Source organism: Geotrypetes seraphini, chromosome 9, assembly GCF_902459505.1.
Source record: "Geotrypetes seraphini chromosome 9, aGeoSer1.1, whole genome shotgun sequence".
Classification (NCBI taxonomy): domain Eukaryota; kingdom Metazoa; phylum Chordata; class Amphibia; order Gymnophiona; family Dermophiidae; genus Geotrypetes; species Geotrypetes seraphini.
In genome coordinates, this window is record NC_047092.1 from 143926198 (window position 1) to 143953956 (window position 27759).

General features: G+C 41.4%; 1 protein-coding gene across 3 annotated transcripts in view; it reads right to left on the reverse strand.

The window, feature by feature from the left end:
- Positions 1-27759, reverse strand: part of PAX3 (paired box 3) — a 203649-nt gene that overhangs the window by 22924 nt on the left and 152966 nt on the right. For all 3 annotated transcript variants that reach the window (XM_033958762.1, XM_033958760.1, XM_033958761.1), the window contains one exon: positions 25375-25589. In XM_033958762.1, the coding sequence (XP_033814653.1) occupies positions 25375-25589 (215 nt within the window). The remainder of the gene's footprint in view (positions 1-25374; positions 25590-27759) is intronic.

The following is a 27759-nucleotide window of genomic DNA, read 5'->3' on the forward strand; positions in this document are numbered from 1 at the left end:
ACTGTAGTAAAGCATAGGTTTGAGATCTCCACATGGTGAATATTACATGAAACATTTCAAAATCAACAGGTCATAGTATTGGTATATTTTGTTAAAGGCTACTGCACCTCAACAAATAAGAGAGTATTATTTATCTAAAAAATGTTGCCATTGGTTTTCAGAACTACGGGATTTGCTTTGTTACTTGAAAATATGAATAAAATGAAAATTTAAGCAATCTGCAATTGGAAACAATGCTTGAGGACGGAGCGGCCTAGTGGTCAGAACTACAGCCTCAACACCCTGAGGTTGTGAGTTCAGATCCCACATTCCTCCTTGTGACCCTTGGCAAGTCACTCAATCCTCCATTGGCCCAGGTACATTAGATAGATTGTGAGCCGACCAGGACAAATAGGAAAAATGCTTCAGTACCTGATTGTAAACAGTTTAGATAACTTTGATAGGCAGTATATAAATACCTAATATAGATAAATACAACTCATTTGTTTACAATTAATTTTTGTAAGTTGGTGACATCTAATTTTTGATAGCCAATCTCCTGGGCCGCATTACTGATAATGTCATCAGCAACGGAACGTAATACATTGATTCTTTAAAAGGCGCCTACCGGTAGGTGACTAGATCGGGGCACCTCCTGAGTTAGGTGCCCAATTTAATTTTTTTTTTAATAGGTTAATTGGCGCTGATAATTGGAAGTGCCATTAAAAACTGATTAAAAACAACTTTAAAAAATATATTACCCGCACTGATAACTTCTCCTCTAAACTTCCGAAACATGCTGGTGTGGAAGCTCGAAGGACCAGATTCTATAAGTGGTGCCTAACTTGGTAAGTGCCTACCACCTCACGGTAGGTGTCAACACAGAGGCTCCAGCATTTTGAGTTAGGCGTTGGTAGGTGCAGTTCTACAAATGGTGCCTAACTTTGATTGACATGCAGTAGGTGTAGGGTTACCAGCTTGGCCGTTTGGAAAATCCGGACCCCTAGACCCGCCTCCCAGATCCACCCATCCTCCCACCACCACGCCCCATCACGCCCCCAATCCCACCCTAGCTCCGCCACCCGCTGCCTGCTCTCATCGGGCAGAGGGCATGCGCGGAAGCAACGCAATGCCATCATGTGTACGCACTACAATTTGCAGACCATGAATTGCAACGTGGCAGTTTACCAGGTGATAACTGCAATGCAATGACATCAAGTGCACGCACGACAATTTGCAGACAATGAATTGCAACTTGGCAGTTTACCAGGTGATAACTGTAAATTTTACATGGTGCTTTTTGAGGGCTTTTGCACCTTCTTTTTGCAAGTTGTGGGCTAATGCTTTCTTTAGTAAGCATTACCTACTGAATGTTAAAGCAGGAACATTTACCACCTCCTATTTACTTCTGCTTTGAAAATTATGTGGGTGAATTTATAACTGCTTTGCAGAGTAAATCCAAGAACAAGAAGCAACCTTGCAGACACTGACAGCCAGTAATTGTTCAATAAGTTCATCAGAAAAGCAAATAGGAATGTAAATGTTTAGACATTTGACTGAATATTTGGAGAATTTAGGTCCCTATTTGTTTTTTAACACTGCTCATCCAATACTATTACACTTATTAAACTATTGCTGGCTGTCTGCAAAGATGCACATTGTTCTTGGATTCCTTATTTTATTTAAACAATAGCAATATTTGTATATATCACACCCATTTTTATACATGCTCATAGTCATGCGCAAACCCCTGTCATGTTTGTCTTTCAGACCTGATCATGCCGACAAAGAAATTCATTACCCCTGGACAATGAGAGACGAATTCTATAAGAGGCGCCTTTTACAAAGCCGCGGTAGAGGTATCTACTGCGAGCAGGCGAGGTAAATGCTCCAACCCTCTTAGAATTCCCATGAGTGTCAGAGCATTTATCTCACCGGTCCACGGTAGAAACCTCTACCGCGGCTTTGTAGAAGCCAGCGTTAATTAGTAAATCGGCTTCAATTATGAGCTTTAACAAGCTCATAATTGGAAAAAAAATAAAAATTATTGGGTAATAGGCATCTATCTTTTTAGACTCGATTTTGCAAAAGGTGGGCACTTTACGCCAAAGTAGGTATGTCTAGGGGTGAAGGACTTAGGCACCACTAGGCATGATTCTCTAAAGAACCTAGGCGCCTATAATGTAGGCCTTTAAAACCCAGGCCTACATTACAGGCGCGTAAGTTTTAAGTTAAGTGCCAGTAGGCTTGAGTCTATAAAAGGCGTGTAAGCATGATTGACATGCGATAAGTGCCTATATTATAGGCACCTATCTTTTTAGACATCATTTACAGCATTTAATTAATTCGTTTTCTATCCCTTTTTCCCCCAAAGAGTTCAGAAAGGGTTAAAGGTTAAACATACATAATATGCAGTTAACAGGGTACAATTTGACATAATCACAGTACAAGTTTACAATACAAGGCTGTATCCTAACTCGATACAAACTAGTTAGAAGAAGGTTCACTATTAATGACTTCTTCTTGCGCACATTAACCAAAGGCTCCACTTAATGGTAGCTGAGAGTCTGCTCAAACGGAAGAAAAAAGCCTCAGGTTATATTGGCAGAACTCAAGCTCAAACCGCCACCTCCACATCATTGGCTAAAAAACTTCCATAGAGTGACAACTCGCTGTTGAGGTTTAAAATAATTGAGGACTGAGTTGCCACTCTATGGAAGTTTTTTAGCCAATGATGTGGAGGTGGAGGTTTGAACTTGAGCTCTGCCAATAGAACCTGAGGCTTTTTCTTCCATTTGAGCAGACTCTCAGCTACCTTTGAGTGGACTTTTTTTGCACTACTTTATTTATATTTCCCCACTTCACCTTTTGCATTGTTGTAGTTATCGCATTAACAAAAGGCCACACAGTTTGGTAATGGCCATTTTACATGGAAAATGTGGTTTATACATAGACAGTGTCGTAGTAAGGGGGAGTTGGGGGGACGGTCCACCCCAGGTGCCATCTTGGTGGGGTGCAGGCACCCATCCTCCTCTCTGTCCACTGCTCCTTCTCAAACACCTCCCCCCCCCGCCATGTGCCGAGCCTCTTCCCTTCCTCCGTACCTCTTTAATTTTCCCAGCCGAGGCAGCATTATGAACTTGCTGACCGTATTGTTGGCTCTCTCTGATGTCACTTCCGGGTCCAGCACTTAGGAAGTGATGTCAGAGGGAGAGTTGACACTGAAGAGGGCAGCAAGTTTGTGATGCTGCTCGTGCCAGAGAAATTATTAAAGAGGTATGGGGGAAGGCAAAGGGGGTGCGCACGCTCAGCAGGGTGCATCAGGAGGGAGGGGAGAAGAGGGAGGGGAGAGGCAGTCCTGCCCCGGAAGCCATTCACCCTCGTGACGCCCCTGCACAGGGAGAATGTTTTAGGTGAAGCTCAGTTTTGCGTAGGGCAGCTAGCAGGAATTGGGATTTACAGGTCAAACTGTTCACAATCCCCCCAAGCTTTTTGCAAAAGATTCTGTTGAATATGTGTCTATGGACAATGAGAAATAAAGGTATTCACCAGCACATCAGCAGCACCCACCAATCTCGAAAGAAACATGTTGGGGAAAAAACAGAGCAGCACCACACGGGACTTTACAAAGTGAGAGCTGATAAATATACACATGAGCGTGGAGGACAATGGCGTGTCGACAATCCTGCGCCGACATTTGAGTGCAGGACAAATGTGCATCGCCTCTTTGAGGCCTTCTGTTTTACACTCTGAGGGGGTATGGGGGAGGGAACCCCCCGATTACACTTAGAACTCTTTGCGCTCCCATCAGGGGGTATTTGGGGGGAACCCCCCCAGTGAACTGAAAACTCCCGTTCTCCTTCTCATTTTCACTCTTCAGGAGTTTGCAGTGTAGTGGGGGGTTCCCCCCACACACACCCCACCCCCAACGGGAGTGCAAAGACTTCCAAGTGTAGTGGGGGGTTCCTCTCCACACGACCCCTTAGAGCGCAAAAGGGAAGGCCTCAAAGCGGCGGAAGCAGTGGCGTGTATTCGTCCTGTGCTCAAAATGTCGGTGCGGGATTGTCGGTGTGCCGTTGTCCTCCACGGTTTTGACGCATCGCCATATTTCTCAGGTCCACATAAGCAGGTAGCTAAAAGTAGCGGGCAGTTTCTTTTAAAATTAAACATATATTCCCATTGTAAAATGAAAAATATTACAAAATTATTCTGAAAGTAACTATGCCAAAAGTGGGAGAACACTGACCAGTATGTGGTATTTTCAACAGCAGTGGAGAAAAAGCCTCAAAAACACAATGCAGCACATTTCACTAACATTGTGACAAGCTGCCTTAATACCATCATAGGCAGAAAAAAAACTCCACTCATAAAATACCTTTCATATCTCACAAGAGAACATCCCACTAGTGTGCACACTATAAAAATTGACAAAAAGGAAAATCAGAACGTAGCAGTCGGTTGAAATCTTCAAACGCTCCCTGAAGGTCAATGCTTCTCAATTTCAAAACAAACCACTCTTGCAGCTCAGATTATCAGCATAAGTATTTTGTAATCTCTCAACAAGAATCTTGTTTCACCATCCATACTGGCTGCGCCAGGGGAAATTGTAATTTTTTCAGTGCATAGATGGCTCATAGCAAGCTCTGCATGAAAAATATACCATTTGGGGGGGGGGAGTGACAAAACCATGCCCCTTCAAATCTATACCATTTGGGGGGGGAGTGACAAAACCATGCCCCTTCAAATCTGTGCATCCTGCTTCTTCATGGGTAAATAGCAGCATAGGAAAACTGGCACTCGCATATGAGCACCACTATTAACAGATGTAGAAGTTACACTGGCTTTCTAATAACCTCCAAAATGACACCATTATATGGTGATTGCCGCCGAGCATAAAACAAAGTAAATTGGAATGAGCAGTCATTCTTTTATACAATATAGCTGGGCTCTCTGGGCTGGCCAAAGGGTGGCACTGTGGCAATGCTGTATACTGCCATGCAAAAGGTGCCCAGTTTCATCCCTGTTTTGGGTCTTCAATGAGTTGACTGGAGCTGGCATTACTGAAAAGGCAGCACTCATAGCGCTCAGAGGGAAGGATCTATGGTCACTGCTCAATAGTGACACCCAGTAGCTAGATTCAGGGCCTAGGTTTACAGGATCCTGAAAAGAGCACTTGTGCAGGGCATCCACTCTAGGATCTGCAGTAACTAGATTCAAAAACAAAGGAAACCCCCTTGGGTAGCTGCAAGCAAAGGTTCATGGTGGCAGAATCCCAGCACTGGTTCCAATTTCGCTGAAAGCCCAAAGGAGCAGAATGCAACTATAAGTAAAAATAATGTCTAATCGGCTTTCTAAAACCTCAGAGCTGCTCATTACTGTGCGTTGGCCCTACTTAAAGAGATACCTACAAAGTTCACAAAAAGAACACAAAGAAACAGTAAATGGAAATGGAAATAGTTAACCAAAGAGCTGAAATTACAAGCTACAGCTGGTCCCTCTTCGGATGTCATGTACGGTCTGTCTTTCATCAGTTAAAAAAGAAAGCCATAAAATTGAGAAAAGTTTATCCCACAGAGAAAAATATAGGCGAGTTAATTCCATTGGTATTTTCATATGTGAGCACCACCATGGGCATACTAAAGCTCTCATATGTTTTAATTCATTTCCGCATACTTGTATTTAATATGCTTGGTGAGCGTGTCTGCAATTAATATGATTTATCAGGAAAGGCTAAGAACGTGTAAACTGTTTGGGAGTCTTGTCCTTGTTCTTTTCTCTTCTTGGCATGAAAGATTTAAGGGAAAAGGAACAGGGAAAACTGTCAATAGTTAAACACATTAAGTTCAACTGACAGAATCATGGGTAAACTTTAGTGGCGTTAATAATATCCTCTTATCTGACCCTGACACATTTGTAGCATGTAATCTACAGAAGCTCTGTCCAGGGAATCTTGACAAATGCTTCTGAAAACGTCAGGGCAATGTTCTGTTCTAATAGAAAACAGATGTAGGTCAGATCCCCCCCTCCCCACTTTCCTCCCCCCACCCCGCCCGGGTTCATCACTCAAAACAAGAATTTCAGACTGCTCCCAAGGCGAATCAAGTTACCTGCTGCTCTTCCCCCCCTCACTGCAAGACAGAGTAAGCCAAATCTATTCTTAAAAGAAAACAGTTTGGGACCTGTTTACTAACGTGCACTAAGATTTTGCAATTACAATGTAGTAATTGCTGAAATTAACAGGCGGTAACTGCAAACCCTCTCTCTATGTTAACTTTTGGAGGTGTTCCCAGCAGTTCCCCATTCAGGTAAAAAAACAAATTGTAACATGCATTAACTGTATGGTAGATAATGTGACAAAGGGCTCCTTTTATCAAGCCGCGTTAGCGGTTTAATGCGCGTAATAGCGTGCGTTAAACCGCCGGCCACGTTAGTAGTAGTTTTTTGGCCAGCATGATTAAAAGTCGCACGCGCTAACCCCGAAAGCGCGGCTTGATAAAAGGAGCCCAAAGTTAGCTACACATATTCAGTTGGTGCTAACTATGCTATATTATCTGCTGCTTTAATTGTGCCTGATTATTTTTTTTGTTCATTCTTTGTCCCCTAGACAGTCAATATGGAAATCAACAGGCACTGACTGCTGTTATTACATTTTGCCATGTGCATTTAATATTGCTGTTTATATTGTATCACATCTCTACTATGTGTTGTGGATTTTTTTCTTCTATTCATTAAGGCCCTCTTTTACAAAGGCACGCTAAGCATTTTAGCGTGGATTTAACGCATGCTAACCGCTAACGCGTCCATAGGATAACATGCATGCGTTAGCGTGCGCTAAAAAGCTTAGTCCACCTTTGTAAAAGAGGGGGGTAAATTTATAGTAATTTATTTATTTGTGTTGTTTAATGTGGGTTACTGAATTTACCTCCCTTTTGTCAAGCTGGCGAGGTAAGTGCTCCGGCGCTCATAGGAATTGTGTGAGTGTGAGAGCATTTACCTCACCCGGTACTTGCTAAAAACCTCTAGTGCAGGGGCTGTTTATGTTCAGTTTTTTTTGTTGGTGGTGTTGATGTTGGTTTATCACAATTTTATACTGATTTTAGCTGTAAACCGCTTTGCTGTTTATATGGTGTGTTAAATAAATCAAGCTTAAACTCAATTCATAATTAAATGCAATTAAACTCTCTCTTATCATTCCCTCTGTTATTCCTCTACTTGAGCAAAGTGTATTGACGCACCTTCTTGGCCACTTTGTCTGTCTTGACTGGATTGTAAGCTCTTTTGAGAAGGGACTGTCTCTTCTGTGTTTTGATGTACAGAGCTGTGTATGTGTAGTAGCACTATAGAAATGATTAGTGATAGTAGTGGTAACTCAAACACAAGACAATCACATTAATCTTAGTTATAGTTAGGAACAGAAACAGGAACACAGGCAGATTATCTTCATTGGTATACATGATGAGCAGAATTTATTTGAGATGCAGTCAGTGCAGGAATACTGGTTGGTTGGTTGGTTGTTTCAGACTGCAAGACTGATAGTGTGAATGTGCACCAATGAGAGCCACTGGGGATCATCCGAACTTGCAGTCGGCAGTCCTCTGCTAAACCTACCAAAAACGCAGTCAGTTTCAACCGAAACCAAAACCATGACCAAAATGATTTGGGATAGGGTTACCAGACGTCCGGATTTATTTTTATTTTTATTTTTTTTATTCTTTATTTTCATTTTATAGTATTGACATTATATTAGTCAAATCAAACATTAAAATGAGACAATAGGTAATAATGAACATATACAATTGAAATACAAGAACAAAACAAAATTTTTCTTTCTCATACGGCAAAAACATTAGACCCAAAGTTAATTTTTACTGGTTTGTATCATTAGACCTCAATCAAACGGGGAGAAAGCTTTACAGTGGCTGAAATCTTATTTACTGTTATTTACTGCATCATGTTAAAAAGATAAGTGCCAGTTTAAGGCCTGTTCATGATGTTCCATCTTTGCTATTTTGCACAGCCTATTTAAAATTGATAAGCTGGATTAGCACGAGTCACTTTAAGAAATGTTTGCACTTTAGGCATTTTTTGCACAGTAAAAGATCGAAAAAATAAAAAATATATATAAAAAATAATACTAGATAATACTAGATAAGTACTCTTCGATTATAACGAGTTAACTAGTTTTGAGTGGTAATATCTACAACAATGTTTTAAAATAAAAAATTTTGAATATTGAATATAATATAAGAATTAAAAATGAAGGTTTTTTGATCAATGAAAGAAACCACATGCCACAATTCCCTTTTGGACAATAACAATAACAGCACTTTGTCCGGATTTTGAAACGCTTTGAGCTCGGGCCGCATCTGTAGGGCAACTGCACGTGCGCGGATGCAACACGGTGACATCACATGCACGTACGCGTGTGTGTGTGACGTCGCCGCATTGTATCCGCACATACACAGATGCAGACGCGGCCAAAGAGATGAGGTTTGCGAGGGGCCGGAGGCAGAATGGGGTGAGGCCGCCATGTCCTCTTTTTGCCCGCTTGTCACCCGTTATACTAGTATTCAATAAAAGAAAGTGGGAACCTACTTTCCTTTATAAAATAGGCGCCACGTGGCCACAGCGCGATTCAAGTCAAATTGGCTGCTGTTTACTGAATCGCACTGAGCGGCACCTATTTTGGAGGCGCCCAATAAATAAGCCAGCTCTAGGCACAACTAAAAGTTAGGCGCCCATGCGCGTGCTTAAGCACGCTTAAGAGCAGTGATTCGGTAACAAGGTGCCTAACACAAAGCCACGCCCACGCCTAACATGCATGGCGCCTATTTTTTGGAAGGCCGCCTAAATTTTTGGAGGTGCCTTGTTACAGAATCGCTCTTTCTTGATAGGCGCCTACGTTTCAATTATTGCTGATTAAAAAGCTTGAGCTTGTTATTCAATTTAGACAGGCGCCTAGCTAGATGAGCGCCTCCATAATAGGCGCTTAACATTAGGCGCCGGTTACAGAATTTAGGCCTTTTTTTAAATCTTTATTAAATTTCCAAACTACCATTGTATAAACAAACAATTTCAATATACATAATATTACACGAAATGCACATTAAACTTATAGACATTAATGCACAACTATTCCCCCCCCAAATAATCATAAAAAGTGCATACCTACAGGAAACCATCCATATATTCCCTGAATGAAATTCCAATGCAAAACCCTCCCCCCTCCCACCCACCCTGAATGTGTATGCTTAAGGGTCAATAAAATAAAATCAGTTATCATTCCTTACAGAACTTGGGGCTCCTTTTACGAAGGCGCGCTAGGGCCTTAACACGTGAAATAGCTTGCGCTACAATGCCTCGTGCGCTAGCTGCTACCACCTCCTCTTGAGCAGGCGGTAGTTTTCCGGCGAGCGCACGCTAATCCGGTGCGTGTGCTAAAAACACTAGCGCACTAAACTAAACTAAACCTTAAGTTTATATACCGCATCCTCTCCACGGAAGTGGAGCTCGGCATGGTTTACAAGAACTTAAAATATAAGAAGAGAAAGGGAAAGGTTTACATGAGCTTATATATAGAATGGAAGAGTAAGGGGGGAAATAGAATTACATGTTAGAGAAAAGCCAAGTTTTCAGTTGCTTGCGGAATAGTTGGAGAGAGCCCAGGTTCCGCAACGGGATAGTAAGGTCGTTCCAGAGACCTATGATTTTGAAGAGAAGAGATTTTCCCAGTTTACCTGCATAGAGAATACTGCGTAGAGAGGGGAAGGATAGTTTATATCTTTGGGCGGGTCTGGTGGAGTCAGGACTCGAGGAGTTAAAGGATAGTGGGATTAGGGGAGGAAGGATGCCGTGAATGATCTTAAAAGCCAGGCAGGAGCATTTGAAATGGATTCTGGAAATCACTGGGAGCCAGTGAAGATTGGACAGGAGTGGGAAGACATGGTCAGATTTGCGTATCAATTTTTGTCTTTTATGTTTAGCTCTTGGCTGTCATTCAGTACCTCCTACTGCCTCTCTGTCAAATATAACAACATCTGTTGCTAATGGTTTTGGAATAATGTCAAAAACAACATCATTGGGGGTTCTACTATATGTAAAAATAAATCATCCACATAAAAGCCTTAAAGGACCTAGTCCGCTGGGGATACAGGACCCAACACGGTCCGCGTTTCAACAAAAAGTCTTCTTCAGGGGGTCCCTGGGGGTCCTATAAAGGTGAATACGTGGGAAACAATTGTGTGGTGAGCCTTTAAGGCTTTTATGTGGATGATTTATTTTTATGTGGCTGAAATTATTTTATGTGGATGATTTCAGTGTACCTTTGGAACTTTGACACTTTCAAATAAAGTCCATTTAGGAACATCGTCACTCCACAGAGTGTGAGCCTGCCAGGACAGATAGGAAAAAATGTTTGAGTACCTAGATAATTAGTAATCCACATAGAATTGTAGGATATGCAGAATATAAATAAACTAGTCTTTAAGCCCGTTACATTAACGGGTGCTAGAATAGAGTGTCTGTCTGTCTGTGTTTCTTTATCTCTCTCTCCTTGGCCGCTGTCTGTGTCCTTCTGTCTTTCCCCCCCCCCCCCCCCCGAGCAAAGCTGTCTGCCCAGCACACATCTCCCACCCAAAGCAGCCCCTTTTCCCTCTCCTTATCTCTCCATGGCCCCTTCTGTCTTCCCCCCAGAGTAAAACTGTCTGTCCCCAGCACACTTCCCCCCCAAAGCAGCCCCCTTTCCCTCTCCCTATCTCTCCATGGCCTGTTTCCCTCTCCCTCTGGCCCCCTGAATTAATCCCTCTGCTTACCCTCCCTCCATCCCGGCGTCTTCTGGCCTGCTCCTCTTCAAAGCAGGCTGCGATCGTGGTGGCCGGCCCCAGCGAACTTCGCAGGCCGCTCCCCAACCCGGAAGCACGCTCCCCCCTGATGCGATCCTGTGCGTCAGAGGAAACGTGCCACCGAGGCCGGAAAGCGGCCCACGAGGCCCGCCAAAGCCGGCCACGATCGCAGGCTGCCCCGAAGAGGAGGATCAGCGGCAGCGGCAGCAACAGCAGCAGTGAGCGAGGGCGGGAGGTATGGTCCAGCTTGCTTCGGGTTGGTGAGATGAGGGCGGGAGGTCCGTTGAGCTTGCTTCGGGTTGGTGAGGGCGGGAGGAGGGGAGTGGCCAGAGTGATCATTGGCCAGCTTCTAAAATGGAACACGGCCATGGATCACACACCACGGCCGCAGTAATCACGCATGCTCCACTAATCTTTTATTATATAGGATAAAATAACAGGACATGTTTATCTACTGGCTAAGATCATTTTCAAGCACCTTTCTGACATCATTTGCAGCTTTCTTTAAATTTGTCCCCTGATTTAACTACTGTTTTTCTATCTTATCTGTAAGTTACATCTTTGCTTACCTATGCTGTTTATTAAAATGCTTTTTTGCCTATTGTGTTTACATTGTAACGTAGCATATTATGCCATATTTTGTGTTGTAGTTTAAAATATTTTACTACTGCACTTGACTGGTGTTTATGTTTGATTTATTATTGCTGTACTTCACCTTGAACGAATTCCTTCAAAAAAGGTAGTAAATAAATCTCAATAAATAAATAAGTTATTAGATGATAAAGTTAATCTAACCTCTCTCTGTCTGTATATAGTAACAGATACACAATTACATTTGTGACCCTGTTAAAGAACATGAGCTGGAATTTGAGATACATATAGTAGAACCCCAATGATGTTGTTTTTGACATTATTCCAAAACCTTTAGCAACAGATGTTGTTATATTTGACAGAGAGGCAGTGGGAGGTACTGAATGACAGCCAAGAGCTAAACATAAAAGACAAAAATTGATACTAGGCAATTAATTACTACCTTTTCCCTATAATGACCGTCCCTTTGGGGGTACGTTTAGGACGACTATTTCACACATATGCATTTGTATGCACATTAAAGGCCTCATAAAATTACCGCAATCCCCCTCCATCCAGGTACAAGTATGGCCTATGAAAAGTAAGCAGGCATGTTTGGGAAAGGAGTTTCAGCAAAGGGGGGGGGGGAGTTAGGAAGTAAGCTCATAGCCACAGAATTTTACAGGTACATAAGCGTCTATGTGTCTTTGTCAAATAAGTGCCTGCTTAGCTTCCAAATCTTGGGTAATGAATAAAATAATAGAGAAAGATTTCAACAGTCAATTACAGAAGTATAGAAAGAGCTGGATATCAAAACGAACAGACTATGGCACTATAGTTGCATTCTACCTTCTCGCTCATTGAGGTCACTGGCCTCCCGGTCCATCAAAGGATTCACATTAAATGTGCATGTATTGCTTTTAAAATTCTATATGGTATCTTTATCCCTCTTGTCCCTTTATTATGGAATGCTTATAGGTTCTCCTGTGCAAGAGGTACCCAACAATTCAAACTCTCCCTTCCTTCAGTGAAAGGAATCAAGAATTTCAGTCAATCCTTGGTTTTTAAATTTTCTCAACTATGGAAAAAACTTCCTCTTATTTTAAGGTGTCCTGGTCCTTTTCAACTTTTTTGTAAATCTTTAAAAACTATTTATTTGCCAAACACTTCGGCTCCCTCCTGCCCGGATCGTTGTGGGGGAGGGAGGGTGTCGCCAGGCAGGAGGGCTTGGGCTCCCTCCTGCCGGGATTGTTGTCAGGGGGGGTGTCTCAAGGCAGGAGGGATTGAGCTCCCTCCTGCCTGGATCGTGCCAGGGGGAAGGGTTGCTCGCTGCAGGAGAGATGCCTCATCTCTCCTGCCACTTTAGCGATTCCAAGTGCCGTGTTTGGCGGCACGTGGTGGTATTGCTATTCCGGCAGGGGAGATGAGACATCTCTCCTGCCGCGATGGTTGCGGTGGGGGGTGGGTAGGCTGCTGGGCCGCTGAGCTGATCGTGGCAGCCACCATCAGCTCAGCGTGCCCTTTTTCGGCACTTATGCCTGTTTTGACTTGGTCTAAGTCAAAACGTATAAGTACCGACTAGGCAACCTACCTAAACTTTTGATTATACCTGCTGTACACCTATGTCTTGGTCGGCCCACCTCCCTCCCTTTCCCCTCCTCTAAGAATGCCTCTTTTCGCTCTATGCGTTTAGAGGCAGGGGAAAGGCCTAAGCTGGTTTTAGTTATGTCTAAAACCAGCTTTGGTTATGGGTACTTGGACGATCAGGTTTTTGATCGTCCAAGTATCCATTTAGGCCACTTTTTAGACGTTTTTTTTTATTATTATGAGCCCCTTAGGCTATAAGTGGTATATACATATACATGATGTACCTGTATGTTTTGATATCCAATTCTTTCTACACTCCCAATCTTATGAGACTACCCTCCACAAGTCTATAACAAAGAACTCTTAAAGGTACTAATGGCACAACCAGATGTAACAGATGGAAGAGTCAATCACACTGATGAGATCCACAGAGCCATTCCTTGCTTTTAAGATGCCAAGTGCTAGGAAAGCACAATGATTTCTCTTCTCTGATTTATTCCCGTCAATCTGTTCTTTGAAAATTTCACTAGGTAGAATTTAACCAAGAAGATCTACTCTATGAAATGCGCTTCTTAATTCTACACAATGAAGTTAATGGAATCCAAACAATTTTCTTTGAATTACATTCTAAAGAGGGTAGAATATCCTTCCCATTTATTAAAATCACAAAATGATAAAGATATAAAATAAACCAAGTCTTAGCCTATTGCTTACCTGTAATTGCAAAAATACAAACTTAAATACAGCCCTTTCCTCCTAGCTTAATCTGTGGCCACCAATCTCTACCTCCTACTGCCTCACTGTCAAATATAGCGACATCTGTTTTAGCTCATCTGGATATTATCAAACTAAGATAATATGGTGTAAGGGAGTTTGATACCTTAGTATCCATGGTTACTGATTGACAATGCAATTCTAGAAGCACCATGAAGGCCTATACGCTACTACTACTAATCATTTCTATAGTGCTACTGGATGTACGTAGCGCTGGTACGCAACATCTGGTATAAGTGAATCTTCTCATTTCAGCAAAAGATATGATTACAGAGTATCTATATATGATATATAGAGTTTGATCAGGAGCAAGTATGCATATTTTATATCACATTCATATTATCCGAGTGCAGGTCTTGCTTATCGTTGGAGTGGGGGATGGGGAGGATATCTTATAGAGGAACTTAGCTAGTAAAATGAATTAGCACTAGATGATTGATGAGTGCAAGATACAGAATGACAGAGGAGAAATTTTTCTCCGTCCCTGCGGGAACTCATTTTCCCATCCTATCCCGGTGAGTTCTTTTCCTATCCCTGCCGCATTCCTGCAAGCTCTGTCCTCATCTGCACAAGCCTCAAACACTTTAAAATCCTAAGTAGCAACATTCTAGAGCTCAGACTGTGATGTCATGCCTCATTCCACCAATGCCTAAGCTCCGTCCTCATCTGCACAAGCCTCAAACACTTTAAAATTATAAGTGTTCGAGGCTTGTGCAGTTAAGGCAGAGCTTACAGAAAAGGGGCAGGGACAGCGACAAAACTGATGGGAACGGGACGGGGAAAATTGAGTTCCTGCAGGGACGGGGAAAAATTTATCCCCGTGTCATTCTCTAGAGTGAGACTGCTGGGCAGACTGGATGGACTGTGCAGAACTTTATCTGCCATCATTTACTATGTTATTATCCCCCCCCCTCCCTTTTTACTAAGGGCTCCTTTTACGAAGCCCCGTTAGGGCTTTAACGCGCGGAATAGTGAGCGCTACATTGCCGCGCATGCTACACCTTAATGCCAGCATTGAGCTGGCGTTAGTGCTAGAAGCGTAGCGTGCGGTAATTTCCTGTGTGCGCTGAAAACGCTAGCGCACCTTAGTAAAAGAAGCCCTAAGTGTTGGAGTAGCATCAAAGCATGTAGTGATCTGGGTTGTAGTAAAAACTTCTATCATAGCTTACTAAAAGAGGGCTTAATTTTTTTTTTAAATAATCTAATATAAAAGAAAGAAGACTTTTTCAGATCATTATTCAAAAGGAGTTCTACATTTACCATCAGCCAGTTAACATATAGGGCTGGATTCAGTAAATGGTGCCAAAAAGTAAGCACCAGGAAAAATTCAGACTCCGCGCTATTCTATAAAGGGCATAGCGGGCTGAGCACTCTTTACAGAATAGCACTAACAGCCCGATTCTATTTAAGTTACCTAAAAATTAGGCGACAACTGGTGTGGTGTAAATCAGGCCTAATGTACTGGTGCCTACCTCTACGGTGCCTAACGATGCTTAACCCCCTCTTCTACTAAACCTCACTAGCGGTTTTAGCGCGGGGAGCCACGCTGAATGACCCGTGCTGCTCCCGACGCTCATAAAATTCTTATGAGCATCGAGAGCAGCTCGTGTCATTCAGCACGGCTCCCCGCGCTAAAACCGCCAGAGCGGTTTGGTAGAAGAGGCCCTAAGTCTGCTTAGGCTCTGCTAGGTGTGAATCTATAAGCATCGCCTAGTGGTTGATTGACAACTGCGCAGACCGACGCTTACAATTTAGGTGCAGTTAGGCAGCATTTATAAAATCTGGCCCTTTGAGGATAAAAATTTTTACATGGCGTATGCCAGTGCTGGACCTCTCGCATAGCTACCTATACATTTGTTATAAGCCATGGAGAATCTGCATAAAATATTATTACATTCATTCTTTTCTGCTGCTTGTTCAGAAATATAAGTTACTACTTATTCTTTTCAGAGTTCATTTCCTGTGTTTCAGCATTCTTACATTCCACATGCCACATTAATATCCTATGTACAGTATTATCAAAACCCACTCAAGGTTTTGCAGTCAGTCACTGCTAACACAAATCTCTCTTGACATCAGCCTAGTAACCAAAGTTTGAAACAAAAGGGATCAAATATCTACTATTAAGAGCATCCTTTCTAGATTCTGACCTAAAGAAGAACGTATTGCCTTCAAAAGCTAGTCAAAAAGGCCTAGATTCAGTAAATAATGCCCAAATCCGGGTACTCCTAATGTATTACTATCAGGGTAGTGGTCAAGAGGCTCCAGCGACATAAATCAGAAACTTACGAATTTTTTTCAAAACTGGAAGTGAACTTTACATATTACAATACGTATTCAATTGATATATTTGGGGTAGGAAAAGCCTCAGAATTGAGGCCATATAAGTTTTTAGACCTACTGCGGACTTCAATAACCAACATAAAAATCTCCCCTATCTCATTGAAATTCTCTATATAACTCAATAATGCATTCTCTATATATCTCTATCACATCTTCACCACTACCAGTTTTATCAAATCAGTAGAAGCTGCAAAAAACTTATCTTCCAACTTTCCATAGGAGTAACAGTCATTGTGTCCTTTCCTTCTCTTGCATGTGCCGCCTGTCACACCCCCCTATATATAAATTGGATAGTAATTGTACTATATAAAGTTCACTTCCAGTTTTGAAAAAAGTGGGTTTGTAATTTATATTGCTCAAATTTGGGTACCACAAAAATGTACGCTTGGGACCAGATTCTATAAATGGCACCTATGTCAAGCCCTCCTAAGCACTTACATTGAGGACACCTAGCGACGCTTAACTAAAATCCGCAAATAATCCAAATTGTTTTAATTAGCGTAAATGGCATTTAAAATTGACTACGCCATTGAAGTTAAATGAACTAGATTTTAATAAATGAAACAATTAAGAGTTCCATAGAGAACTCAGAGCAGTGCCTAGCAATGGCTAAAATCCGTGCACCCTCTGACACCTAACAATGCCTACCTGAAAAATAGGTATGATTAGGGGCAGAGAATAGGCATGGTACAGTAATAATAATAATAATAATTTTATTTCTTATATACCGCCAAAGCCATAGTAGTTCGAGGTGGTTTACAATAAAGAAGGGCTGGACAATCAGCGAATGGGTACAATCAGCAGATACAGATACAATTAATATATGTAAGCATGGAACAGGTACAATATAAGGGGTCAAATGTACGGTGGGCAGGAAGCAAAGGTATGAAAAAAAGAGATCTTAGGGGGAAAGGGTCGGGTAATGGGTCTTAGGCTACAAATCGGTTAAATAGGTTAGCTTTTAATAATTTTCTGAAGTTTAGGTAGGATGAAGAACGCGAGATAATATTGCTCAGCCAATCATTTAGATGATCTTCTTGGAAGGCTAGAGTTCTGTTCAGGTATCTTTTGTAAGGCATCGCTAGGTATCTGAGATAGGTGCTGGTAAATTAGGCCGGGTAAAACCTGGCCTAATGTACCAGCACCTGCCTCTAGAATGCCTAGAAACAGCTAAGCTTGCTTAGTCGCCGCTAAGCGCAATTCTATAAACAGCGCCTAGCGACTGATTGACAACCATGCAGAGCAACACTTACAAAGCAGGTGTGCTTAGGCACCAGTTATAGAATCTGGCCCCAAGTGCTAATCTATAAATGATGCTCTGCGTTGGGCATCATTTACAGAATAGTGCATCGTCCCGAGATCTGCACCCAGTTGAAACCTGGTATAAATCTGCGAGTGTAAACTAAGCATAGATTCCCCAAATTCTATAATTCTTTGCATATCTTTAGTGAACGCCCATGACTCACCCATGCCCCTTCTATAACCACGTCCCATTTTCAGTTATACAAGACAAGATCTGTGCATACATTTTTATAGAATAGCGCTCAGCAAGATGTGCTCGCAAATATTAATTGGAGCCACGCAAGTGCAATTGGAGTCAATTAAGGGTAATTCGGCTTGTTATGCAATTAAATTACACACACAAAGGACTGAATTCTATAAACCAAGCCTAGCAGTGCCTACATTGTAGACTCCACTTGGTGTGGTTGTCAATCAACCGCTAGGCCTCCTTTATAGAATCCTGACTAGCGGCTCCTAGGCATGCTTAGGTGGTTGCTAGGTGTTCTAGAAGTAGGCACTGGTATAGTAGGCCAGGTTTTACTTAGTCTAATTTACTGGCACCTAACTCAGATGCTAGTAACGCCTAAGTCAACCACACCTATTCTCCACTCTAACCATGCTTCCTTTTCAGATAGGTGTTGTCACCTCAACTAAGTGTCGATACCGAGCTCTTAATTGTTAATTTAATTTTTTTTTTGTTTGTTTGTTTGGCTGAAAACTGGCACAATCAATTACCACACCAATTAAGCCAATTTTTTTAAAAAGTTGCTCATGGATTCCATAGTTAGGCGTCTCTAGGCATCCTTGGTCAGGGTGCCTAGCGGTGTCTAATATAGGCATCTATATAGAATCAGGTCCAAATTGGGCACATACCCAAATCTGTGTGTGCAATTTTCAGCACCATATATAGAATCCAGGAAAAAAGGCATTGTTTGGCAAATAAAATAGATATCAGCTAATTTTTTTTTTTTTGGTTTGTTTTATTTCTATTTATTACCTTTAAAATGGACTATCACGGCAACCACATTTTTTATCAATAATTATTCTATCTCCAAACTACTAGTCAAAGGCAACTGTGTTTCGCAAAGCACATGCAAGTAAAAAGCATGCAGATATGCTGATATAGTTCTAATCAGTACCATGGTGCCATTAGAGTGTACCCATTACCAAAAATTAGGGCATGTGCCCTTACTGCCATCTTTTTTGTAGGCAGTAATAATAATAAATTTATTTTTATATACCGCCATACCCGGGAGTTCTAGGCGGTTCACAACAATTGGATAAGATACAAACAATATGAGTTATTTGAAAAGACAGCAATTAAAGGCAGCTGAGGAAAAGAAATACATAATTTATAAAATGCATGCAGTATATAAGAATGCGGAGAATTTTACATAGCAAGGTAAAAATAGAAAAAAGTATTAAGGCCGTGGCCTATTAAACTGTTTTCTAAAGTCCAGGTAGGAAGTGGCTTCTAACACACACCGGGCAAGCCCAATGTTTAATTTAGCTGCCTGAAAGGCAAAGATTCTTTCACAAAACCTTTTGTACTGGCAAAATTTAACTGAGGGATAGGCGAACAAATGTAATGTTCACGAGCTCTTATTTGTTTAATTCAAATTAAAATGGGAGTTTAAGTAACTCGGAAGCATACCAAATGTTATTTTATAACAGAACTCTGGATTCAAATGGCAGCCAATGAAAAGGATTTATGCGCAAATCCTATGCATATCTTATGCTAATCAGTAAAGTGTGAAGTCATGTGATTGTGCTAATTCACAGTGTCACACTCATTCTCCACCCCCAGACATGCCCCTTTAGAGAAAAATTAAGAAAGATTTTTAGAGCGTGGTTTGCATGTGTGAGTTGGGCTGTTATTACAGAATACCTCGGCATGACCAAAGGTATGCCCATTTAAGCTGCAGAAAGCACATGCTAGCACTACCACAGCTTAGTAAAAGGAGCCCTATGTACCGGTAATCTAATAATTATTTTAAGAAGTGTTTGTTTTCTGTCTTGAGAATGTTTGCAGTCTTTTGCACAAAAAGCTGCGCTAGGTTTATGAGGGGGTGCTGAATAGATCTCAGCTCAACAAACCAATTTCCAAAATTCTAAGCATTATTTTGCCACTGTAGCTGTAAAGAGTGCTATCTTATTTCATTATGTGCCAATTTGCAGAAATGAAATTCTATGTTTTGACATTGTTTCAGATCATTGATTGAACCATATCCACATTATTCTCTTCTTGGTCAGACTGAGAACTTTTCAGCACCCACTCATAGTGTGAAGACTTTCAGCCTCTGAGCTGAGATTGTGATGTCATAATGCCTCATTCCACCAACAAGAGCCAACCTCGTCAGTGATGTCACAATGGCTTGATTGTCCTATACTAGGCTCACTTTTATTACATACGAGGAGCTGAAAAGTTCTCAGCCCAACCAACCAACTTCCTAAATTCTGAGTTATTTTGTCTCTGTAGCTGAAAAGAGTGTTATCTTATTTCAGAAAGTGCCAATTTGCAGAAATGAAATTCTATGTTTTGACATTGTTTCAGATCATTGATTGAACCATATCCACATTATTCTCGGTTGGGCTGAGAACTTTTCAGGACCCCTTCGTATAATGATTTTTTTCCCCTGTAAAAACTTTGTATTTTTAAACAGATGGCCAGATGAACAACCCCCTTCTGTGAACTTATTGGTTTGAACATGAAACTATCGCTAATGCGAAGCATTTTTGCTACGATTTATAGTTAAGCATCGGGATTCTTCAAGCTAAAAATTCACCAAAGTCTAGGACAAAGATTCAGTTGTTTTTATGTCGCGTTTCTTTTTTTTTTTTTTATTGAGGTTTAATGTCATAAAGTTCAATATCTCACTTTGTGCTATAGGAAACTTAATTACACTGACTGTTAAAAAAAAAAAAAGGGTTTATGAACTTTTGCCTTTGGGCAAAAATGTTTATTTCATTGCCTCTGCTGTTCAGTCTTTTCAACTCTAGCTGCTTTGAACTTTTCGGCTTCACAGACTTATCACCCTGGCACAGAAACCAGCAACTGGGCTCCTGAGAGGCAGGCCACAAGCCCAAGAAAACCAAAAAAGCAAAGATGTGTGAGCTGTTATTCTGACCACCCTTTGTGCCATTAAAATCTCATTTTCTGCCTATTAAAATGCCCTCTCACTGCTTAGGCAGTGGCGATAGTCAGTGATTAGTGTGTAATTGTCTATAATTGTCTTTTCACTTTTCATTTAAGTCATTCTTAGCTTCCCTCTAGTCTATCCATCCGCTGAAAGGCAGGAAGGGTTTGGAATGAAAATAAAGCTGTTAAAACTTTCCTTTACATCTCTGAAGAGATACCTGTTTGTAATCATAGACTGAACCCATTTCATAACATATTTTAGTGGACAACTGTTCTAAACACCTGAGCAATGCTCACATTATTATGGCTGACTATATTTTGGAAATACCTAATTCCAGCTTCATACAAATGCTAAATGTGGGAAACTCATTCAACCTCTTGACATTTAATTATCAAGGCAATTTATTAACACGGTCTCCAAAAAAAAAACTCAAGCATTGATGCAAATTAGAAAAACAATTATGGCATTCAAATATTTACATAATTGCAAACTGCAATAAATTCTCCTAATGTTTGCACTTATAACTCATTTATATGAGTGAGTAGCTCCCAACCTTTATTCAGTCACAGGATTTTGTTAAAACTATTAGTTTCACCAAAGAAAATGTGTTTGAAAATGCATTGCATATTGATGTTTATTTGCGAAACGCTATTCTTGTTTTGGACATGCATAAACCAGTATTTAGAGGTGTACTTTGCATACACGTCTAAATCTCGATTTTAAAACACCAGGATGCACAAGTCTTAAAATTCAAAAATGTGTATATGTCAATTGTCAAGGGGACATTGTCTGAACATGTTTTAGATGGGACTAGGGTAGGACAAAATGAGATACATTCATTCTCCATTTCAAAAGGGGAATGCACCATTATGTCTATGGACATACATGTCGACAGTTGCTTCTGAGAATGTTTAGAATGTAGAAAGTTGCTTGTTTTGCATTTGCACAGTGCTTCACTGGAGGGAATAGTGGTACCACCTCCTTAATCCCCAGTGTTTTTGCCCCTCCTTCCAGAAAGTGGCACAGTCAAGGGATACTGAGCTCTGTGACCGCTTTGGAGAATGTGTTTCAAAATTGGATAGCATGCAAATGCATGCTCTGGAACATTACATATGTTTCTGGAGTTAGTTGATTTGTTGGCTTGTTTTCTGAAATGCCAACATAAATGTGCATGAGCTGTCAAATGCATGTTTAGGTTGCTATGCTGATCTCGTTGATATTTTAGACATATATGATTACAAAATGGATGCCTCCACACATAACTGATGTATACACTAGAGAATGACACGGTGACAAAATTCATCACTGTTCCCGTCCCCACGGATAACCGCAGGAAATAATCTCATGTCATTTTCTAGTGTCTATTTCGACCTCAGTCCTTCTACACAAGCATTCTTCAAAGCAAAGCTTGAGGGTCAGTGGCTGTGGCCATTCATACTCTGATTCTTTTGTGAGCCAAGGATAATGAAGCCATTGTGATATCACTGATGTGATTGGTTCTTAGGCACTGGTGGAATGAGGCATTATGATATCACAATATCTGCTCTGGATACCAGAGACTGTCATTCTGTAGTGTCTATCTCAACTTCAATCCTTCTACACCAGCATTCTTCAATGCAAGACTCGAGGGTCAGTGGTTTTGCCCAGTCATACTCTGATTCTTCCCTCTCTCCTTAAAGAATGACATGAAGATGGTTATCCGCAGGGACGGGAACGGTGATGAATTTTGTCACCGTGTCATTCTCTAGTATACACATCCATTCTCAATGTGCTGTAGAACAGGATCTACTAAAATACTAGTGGAACTTGAGATGCCCCAAACTGCACATCTCAATTCCAGTCTGTATGTCCTTTCTAAAATCCACCTGTGCCTAAACTGTATCTATCTTTACAATCTTGGAAACTAACAATCAGTGGCGTAGCAAGGGATAGGAAGCACCCAGTGTGGTGGTGCTCTCCTGAACCCTCCTCTCTGCCCCCCATTCCTTCCCCATTTTAGCACAGAAACGGTTTTAGCTACAATGTTAGATTATCTAAACAGGTTGGTTCTACAGTTTGACCTAAGTAGTGCCTTTGATTTGGTGGATCGCTCCAAATTACTGGCCTGCTTAGATGCCTTGGGATTGCAAGGTAATGTACTCTCATGGTTTAAAGGGTTTCTTGAATCCAAGTTAAGTCCAAGTTAAGTCCAACAATCAGCTTTCTGTGGTCTGGAAAAACCCATGTGTAGTCCCTCAGAGCTCACATTATTTAATGTGTATCTTTGTTCTTTGGGTCCCCATTTGAGTAATCTGAGGATAAAATTGTTTAGTTACACTGACATCACGATTATTATCCCTTGTAACTCAGTTCTGTCCCACATCACTCATACGATTGAGTCTGTACTGAAACTGATGGATTCATGGATGCAGGAATTCAAGCTTAAATTAAATCACAAAAAGACCAAGTTTTTTGTGGCATCACCGAATAAAAATTTCCATGAACCATCAATTACTATAGACGCAACATTATATACAATCCACCCAACGATTAAAATATTGGGAGTTATTACTGACCAACATTTGAGTATGAAAAAACAGGTGGATTCCGTGGTACAAAAGGGTTATTATACTTTATGGAAGCTCTGGACCATAAAACCATATTTTGAGTTTTCTGCTTTCAAACTTCTAGTTCAATCATTGTTATTGAGCCTTCTTGATTACTGTAATATAGTTTATTTAACATGTACTAAGAAAGAGATGGCTAAACTTAGATTAATTCAGAATACAGCAGTAAGATTGATCTATAGTTTGAAGAAGTATGATCATGTGACACCATTCTATTGCGAGTTACACTGCCTCCCGATGGAGGTTCATGTACTGTTTAAGTTGGGTTGTCTTTGTTATAAGGTTGTGAATGGCACTGCTCCAATCTATATGACTGATAGATTTCTTATAGCATATTACAAATACAGTAGATCTCATGCCCTGTTCATTTTCCCATCGATTCAAGGTTGTAAAAGTAAGAAATTCTTGGATCATACATTAGCATTTCAGGCAGCTTCCTACGACAAAGAATTTCAACAGCTGTTACGTAGAGCTTGTTCTTACAAACACTTTAGAACCCTGTTAAAAACCTATCTTTTCTCAAAGTATTCGGCCAAATAGTTCTCGGTGTCTTTTATGTTATTTTATTATTAATTTTTTGTTAACCGCGTTGAACTTCTGGTTACGCGATCTATAAGCACGATGTTATGTTATGTCCATGCCACCCCCCGCTCCTTCCATGTGCCCCATGCCACACTCGCACCCTCCCTTCTCACCCCCATACCTCTTTAAATCTTTGCCAGCGTGAGCAGCTTCTCTGGCCTGCTGCTCGTGTCGGCTTTGGCCTTCCCTCTGACATCACTTCCTGGCCCCGCAACCCGGAAGTGATTTCTGAGGGAGCCAGCAGTCCAGAGCAGTTGCTCACGCTGGCTCAGAGGTACAGAGGGCGGGGAAGGGAGGACGTGAGTGTGGCATTGAGGGGGTGGAGAGGTGCCTGCGCCCCCACCACAACGGCGCCAAGGGTTGTCTGCCCCCACCCACCCCTTACTACACCACTGCTAACAATACATTAATAGTGTTTGACAAGTGACTATGAACCCTGTTTCAAAAAGATTTCCCATTCTCAGCCTACAGAAAAAAACTTGTCTGAAAACAGAACCTGAAGTCTGTAATGGCAATTCTATAAATTCAAGCTATGATATAGGCTCCCCATTGCCACTGGCTACGTGCCAATACTATAACAGCATCTTGGTACAAAGATGCTGTTATAGAATATTAGCATAAGTTGGTTTTGTGGTGCCTAAAGGTAGGCATCAACAGTTACCCCAAGTTAATGGCTGTCATAACTGTTGGTGGCTAGATATACTCTGTAACCTATAACATTCTATGTTATGTGCAATTAGCAGAGACACACCCATGACCCGCCAATTAGAGGCCAACCAAATTTTGTTTTCATGTTCAGCAAAGCTTTGGTTTCAGTCAAAAATGCCAGTGCATTTTCAGCTGATATCAAAACTTCCCCCTCCCCTCATGATCACCCTGTACCAGCTCCCAGCAACTTCAATGTGATCACTCTCTACCTACCTCACCCCCACCCAACCACCCAAACACCCTCCTCGGATCTACCTTTAAAAACCCTGGTAGAAAAGAGCAATCCTCAGTTGCTCATATTCCTGCCAACTCTGCAGTCAAAATGGCTGCCGCATGAGGTCACGGCAGCCATTTTGAGATTGGAATTGGCATAGGCAGTAGTTTTGCAGCTGGGTCATCAGGGCTTCTAAAGGTAGACCCAGGAAGAGCCTAAGGATGGTGGAAGGGTGGAGTTTGTAGTCAAGGGAGTGGATGGCCTAGGAGAACCTGATCTCTGTCAGGGATGAGTATCTAGTTTCGGCCAAAAATTCAATTACAGTAGAAACCAAGAACCTGCGTTTTGCGTGCCCTATACCTCCAATGCTCCCATGTTTATGTTTATTGACTTGATATGCTGCCTTTTGAATGAAGTGATTTTGGCATATATTTTATAGAATGGTGCCTAGTATTTACGCTCACGAATGCCAACACATAATTCACATGCATAAGTGCACTTAATCTAGAAATCAGTGTGTATAAATGGTGCCTAAATTTAGGTGTGCCTTATACAATGGCCATTCAAATGACAACTCGCAAAAGCAGTTAGGAACAAATGAATGAACCACGGTTAGAGAAAAGGAAACTGGCTTGTATAAAGAATACATTATGGTTTGCATTTGGCAGTGTCTTTTTCTTTTGCCTTAGGTGACAGACTCTTGGATTCTAGTACACAGCAAAGTCTCTGCCTGCCAATGTAAGACTGACCTGAGGTGAAAGACCATTGCCAATGGCAGGGTTCATGGGATTTGAGGGCCCAGACGGAGGCACGAAACCGTCCGTATAGCTGGAGAATCCATGCCGGCTGCTGGGGAGGCAATACGCAGAGCTGCTGTCTGGGTTGGGAGGAAGACTGCTCTGGTGCACAGAGCTTGGAGGGAGAGGCTGAGGTCTGTGAACGGTACTACTGGGATCAGACACAGCTGAAACGAAAGAAAAACACAAAGTGGATGAAATTATGTAAAGCAAAGGATTTGAAAGAATGCATAAAAAAACACAATTTCAGCTCCTAGTACAATCTCTAATCCTAAGTATCCTAGACTATTGCAACATCCTCTACCTCCCCTGCCCTGCAATAATGATTAAACAACTACAGACAATTCAGAATACAGCTCTGAGACTCGTCTATTCATTGAAAAAACATGATCACATTACTGAGGCATTCATCAATTCTCATTGGCTTCCAATCCAGGAAAGAATACAATTTAAATTCTACTGTATACTATTTAAAACTATAAATGGAGACAGCCCAACCTACCAAAATGACCGCCTCATCCAAACCACCTCTACCAGGCATAGAAAAACACACACCCCATTCACTTACCCCCCAATCAAAGAAGTAAAACGGAAAAAACTATACAACGGACTACTGGCCACTCAGGCAGCGAAGATAGACAACCAAGTCTCCAACCTATTGACAACAACCCCAGACTACAAGATGTTCAGAAAGGAAATAAAAACTATACTCTTCAAGAAATCCCTTAATAAAGCTTAATACCATGATAAAGCTTAACCCCCCTCTTACCATCCCTTCCCTAACCCCAGATCCTACTTTTCCCTCTCTTGGAAACCTTTTCTGATCTAACGTTGTAACCTTTCTTCCATAACTCTTTTTGTAATCCGCTTTGAACCGAAAGGTAATGGCGGAATAGAAATCTGTAATGTAATGTAATAATTCCTCTGAACTTTTTTCCTGCAACTGCCCACTATAACTCCTTCTCATTCAGTTTCAGGGTCAATGTTTTATTAGTTATACGAGTGCAGTACCTGCTGCCTCGATAACTAGGCCTCGAAACGTCAGAATAATGATATTCAGCGGAATTATCCAGTTAACACTGCTGAATATAACCTCTGACCATCTTGGCACTATCCAGGGGCGGAGTTATGACAGAGGTGGAAATTATCCAGAAAACACCAACATTCAACACTTATCCAGGCAAATTAGGTTAGTTCTAACTCACTCAAATAGCTATACAACAGTGGTCTCAAACTCAAACCCTTTGCAGGGCCACATTTTGGATTTGTAGGTACTTGGAGGGCCTCAGAAAAAATAGTTAATGTCTTATTAAAGAAATGACAATTTTGCAAGAGGTAAAACTCTTTATAGTTTATAAATCTTTCCTTTTGGCTAAGTCTTAATAATAATATTGTAATTTATAGCTAAAAAGACATATGATCAAGAAACTGTTTTATTTTACTTTTGTGATTATGATAAACATACCGAGAGCCTCAAAATAGTACCTGGCAGGCCGCGAGTTTGAGACCACTGCTATACAGGTATCGGCACTGAATATCAGTTGTACCTGGATAGCTTCCAAAGACTGGGATCAGGGTACAGGTTTAAAAACGCTCTGACTGACTTGGGTTTAACATTGCCCCTTTCCTTTTTCTTGGTTTTTTTGAAAACTGGTCAGATTTTTCAGCACTTCTATCATAACCCCTCCCCTCCTTTTTTTCCCCCCTCCTGCAATACATTTTCATTTTCTTCAGCCCTCTCTGTAAGGTTTTTGGGGGGGGTTTCCAGGATTAAAACTGATGATCTGTATGATGGAGATCTGTGGCTGAGCCATGGAGGTCACTTTGCTGCGACCAATTTTAAGGAAATACGACAGAGCTTCCCAAACTGTAAGTCAGGACCCTACACGGGGTCAGAAAACTTGCCTTTGGGGTCGCAGGTGCATAATAATTCTAAACCTCCAGGGAGCCACACAATTTTATTTAGATATATTCATGGGGTTACAGCCACATAAAGATTGGGAAGCACTGAAATATGAGATCCATTGGTAGAAAGTCACCTGCACACTCCAACCCTACACCACGGAGTTCATTGGAACGGCAAGCGGTTGGTCCAATCAATGATCATATATATAAGGAGAAGATATATAAGGAGAAGCGGCATCATTCATAGAGAATGACATGGCGACAGAATTTGTCACCATCTCCGTTCCTGTAGATAACCATTGGAAGCCATCCTCACGTCATTCTTTAAGGACAGAGGAAAGAATCAGAGTATGAATGGACACAACCACTGACCCTCAAGCCTTGCATTGAAGAATGCTGGTGTAGAAGGACTGAGGTTGAGATAAGAGCATA